Below are 2,724 nucleotides of genomic sequence, written 5' to 3'. Positions count from 1 at the left end.
TTATTGATTATCTTGTGAAGAATCGCCGATCCCAAAATCACTAAAACTATTAGCAATACTAGAAGAGGAAGAATCTTCAAGTGGAACATTTTGTTTTCTTTTCCCCTTTCTTCCAGATTGTGACACATTTCCTCTTGTCTCAAGTAGTGAGTTATCAGCTCGAACCATATCATTCAAGTTCCTATAACGCTTATAACCTGGTGGTATTTCATGATATGGATCAAGTTCTAATTGATCATCATCTTCACCACCTCCACTTCATCCTTCACCTTCATTAGCCACTTCATTACCACCTCCATCACCCTTATTACCGCTTGGTGGACTTATACCACCACCACTTTCATTAGATTCACTATTATCATCAACATTTTCATCATCTGTATCAACTATCGGCAACCATTCTGCATTTTGAACTCCATCCAATAATGGATTTTCCCTCTCTTCTATCCAATGAGATAATGGATCTTCTTGAAATATATAATCAAGATTTATCGGATCAAAATTTGCTTCTATTTCTTCTTGACTCTTTCTTAATTTATCTCTCATTCTCAATTTCATGTTGTAATGTGTGAAGACAAGCTTATGCAATTTTTTGTACTTCAATCTATTTCTTGTCTTTGTGTGGATATAGCTAAATATACTCCAATTCCTCTCACAGTTTGTCGCAAAGGTTGTTTGACTGACAACTTTCATAGCCAAACGTTGAAGTTCAGGAGCGCATGAACCATGGTATTCCCACCATTGAGCTTTTTAAAGAAGAAAAAAAGAAATTATTGGTTATATTAAAAATTAAAGTTTATTTATAAAATTTATTAAAAAAAAACTAGTATTTTACCTGCATCCATCTTAGACCAAGATTTTTGAGCTATAGGCGTACCAAATGTCTCACTCTTTTCTCTAAAAAGTGTTAGCTAGGTAATATAACAAAACATATCAATACATAAACAATTTATTCAATAAATAATTTATCATATGAAAATATAACATCCATTACATACTTGGTTTAAAGCTTTGATTTGATTATCTATGTTTCTTTCTAGCTTCGTGATTACATTTTTTGTTCCATTAAATATTTCTTTATACACAACTATTCCATGTTCGATTCCATATTGAAATCGTGGATTAAGAAAATAACCTAGAAATCAAAATCAATTATTGAGGATATGATATTTCACATTTAAATTTCATGACCAAATTAAAATTATAAAATATATTGACATACCAGCAAAATGAAGGTCAGAGTGCATGAATTTCCAATGCTTGTCAATGATATCATTATATTTGGAATAATAACAAGAATTTTGTTGAATGACTTGTTTTGCTCGATCAATGGCTTCATATATGAATCCCGTTGTTGTTTTCTCATCACCATCAACTAGTCTCAAAACTTTTACAATTGGCTCAAATACTTTCAATATGTCATTAGTCTTAATCCAAAAGTCCCTACTCATAACGATTTTTCTTGCTTCATATCCCGGTCCTTTCTTTTCTTTACCATACTTTGTTTTTCTAAATTCTTCAGAACTGAACATGTTTTCAAGACCTTGCTTTTGTCTTACAATTGCTTGAAGTTGTAGAAATTGTGTTGCAAATCGGGTAACACCAGGACAAACAATATCTCTACCACCAGTATATTTTTTCATGAGACTCACAATATACGTGTGGTTATAGATGAATGTTGACACCATTTTTGCTTCACTTAATAAATTGTGTATGTTTTTCTTTTTTTCTATATCCTCTAAGAAAAGATCTAAACAATGAGCTACACAAGAAGACCAATATAAATGTGGCCTCTTCTCCATTAGCTTTTGACCAGCTGCTTTTAATGCGGCTTCATTGTCTGTTACCACTTGAACTACACAGTCTTCACCCACTTCTTCCACAACTTTGTCCAAAAATTGAAAGTAGTAGTCAGTGTTTCTACTATCAACATCAGAAGCATCGACAGATTTCCAAAAAACAGTACCCTTATGACAATATACCAAGAGATTCATAATATGAGTATGGTTGATATTGTCTGTCCAACCATCACACATTATTGTTGCTCCTCTTTCTTGCCAAATTTTTTTCATACCATTTATCCACTCCAACATTTCCTTATATTTAGCTTCCAAATAAACATTTGAGATTTCATAAGGAGTTGGGCATTTGGATTTTCCCACCTCCGAAGCAGTATAAATCAAATTATGCAACCAAGGAGAGTTAGATAAATTCATAGGCAAACGCTCGTAAATTATAAATTTACTTACCGCCTCTCAAAGCCTTTTTCACCAAGTCTTTAAAATGCCTTTACCAGCTCTTGATTGCTTCATACTTTTGCTCCTAACAAGATCAATATTAGTAGATCTCAAAGAAAAAGAGATATCTTCTGGCCTTTCCCCTCCACTAACACTTGCACGAGAGCTTCCACTATGTTCATATACATTTTCAGAAGCTCTTCTTTCTCTTCTGCATTGTTGCATATTTTCCCATTCTCGATGTGATCTAAGGCTTTCTTGTGTTGCATATCTTAATTGATCATCAACAATAGTATTCATATCTTCATCTGTATCTTCACCACCTCCTCTTAAACGTTCTTCAAATTCTTCTTTCCTTCTCTTAGAATCATTTCTCTTAGCTTTAGAATCAAGTAAAAGTTTCATCATAATATCTCTAACCATATTCGTTACTCTACCACAAGCCGCAACCTGTCCTTTCATGTGTGCTATATGTTGCTTCAATCTT

At 33.1% G+C, this 2,724-nt stretch overlaps 1 protein-coding gene across 1 annotated transcript; it reads right to left on the bottom strand.

The window, feature by feature from the left end:
* On the bottom strand, window positions 1–2,216 carry LOC131604090 (uncharacterized). Its single transcript, XM_058876581.1, has 5 exons — window positions 1,223–2,216; window positions 999–1,135; window positions 836–911; window positions 270–746; window positions 1–197 (listed from the first exon to the last, which is right to left on the bottom strand). Exons 1-5 carry the CDS (start codon window positions 2,214–2,216, stop codon window positions 1–3), a joined length of 1,881 nt encoding a protein of 626 aa, XP_058732564.1.
* Between the last annotated feature and the right edge of the window lie 508 nt (window positions 2,217–2,724).

The sequence above is a fragment of the Vicia villosa genome, linkage group LG5 (assembly GCF_029867415.1).
Source record: "Vicia villosa cultivar HV-30 ecotype Madison, WI linkage group LG5, Vvil1.0, whole genome shotgun sequence".
Classification (NCBI taxonomy): Eukaryota; Viridiplantae; Streptophyta; class Magnoliopsida; order Fabales; family Fabaceae; genus Vicia; species Vicia villosa.
Note: the sequence above shows the minus strand (reverse complement) of the source record. Positions and strands in the feature narration are given on the sequence as shown.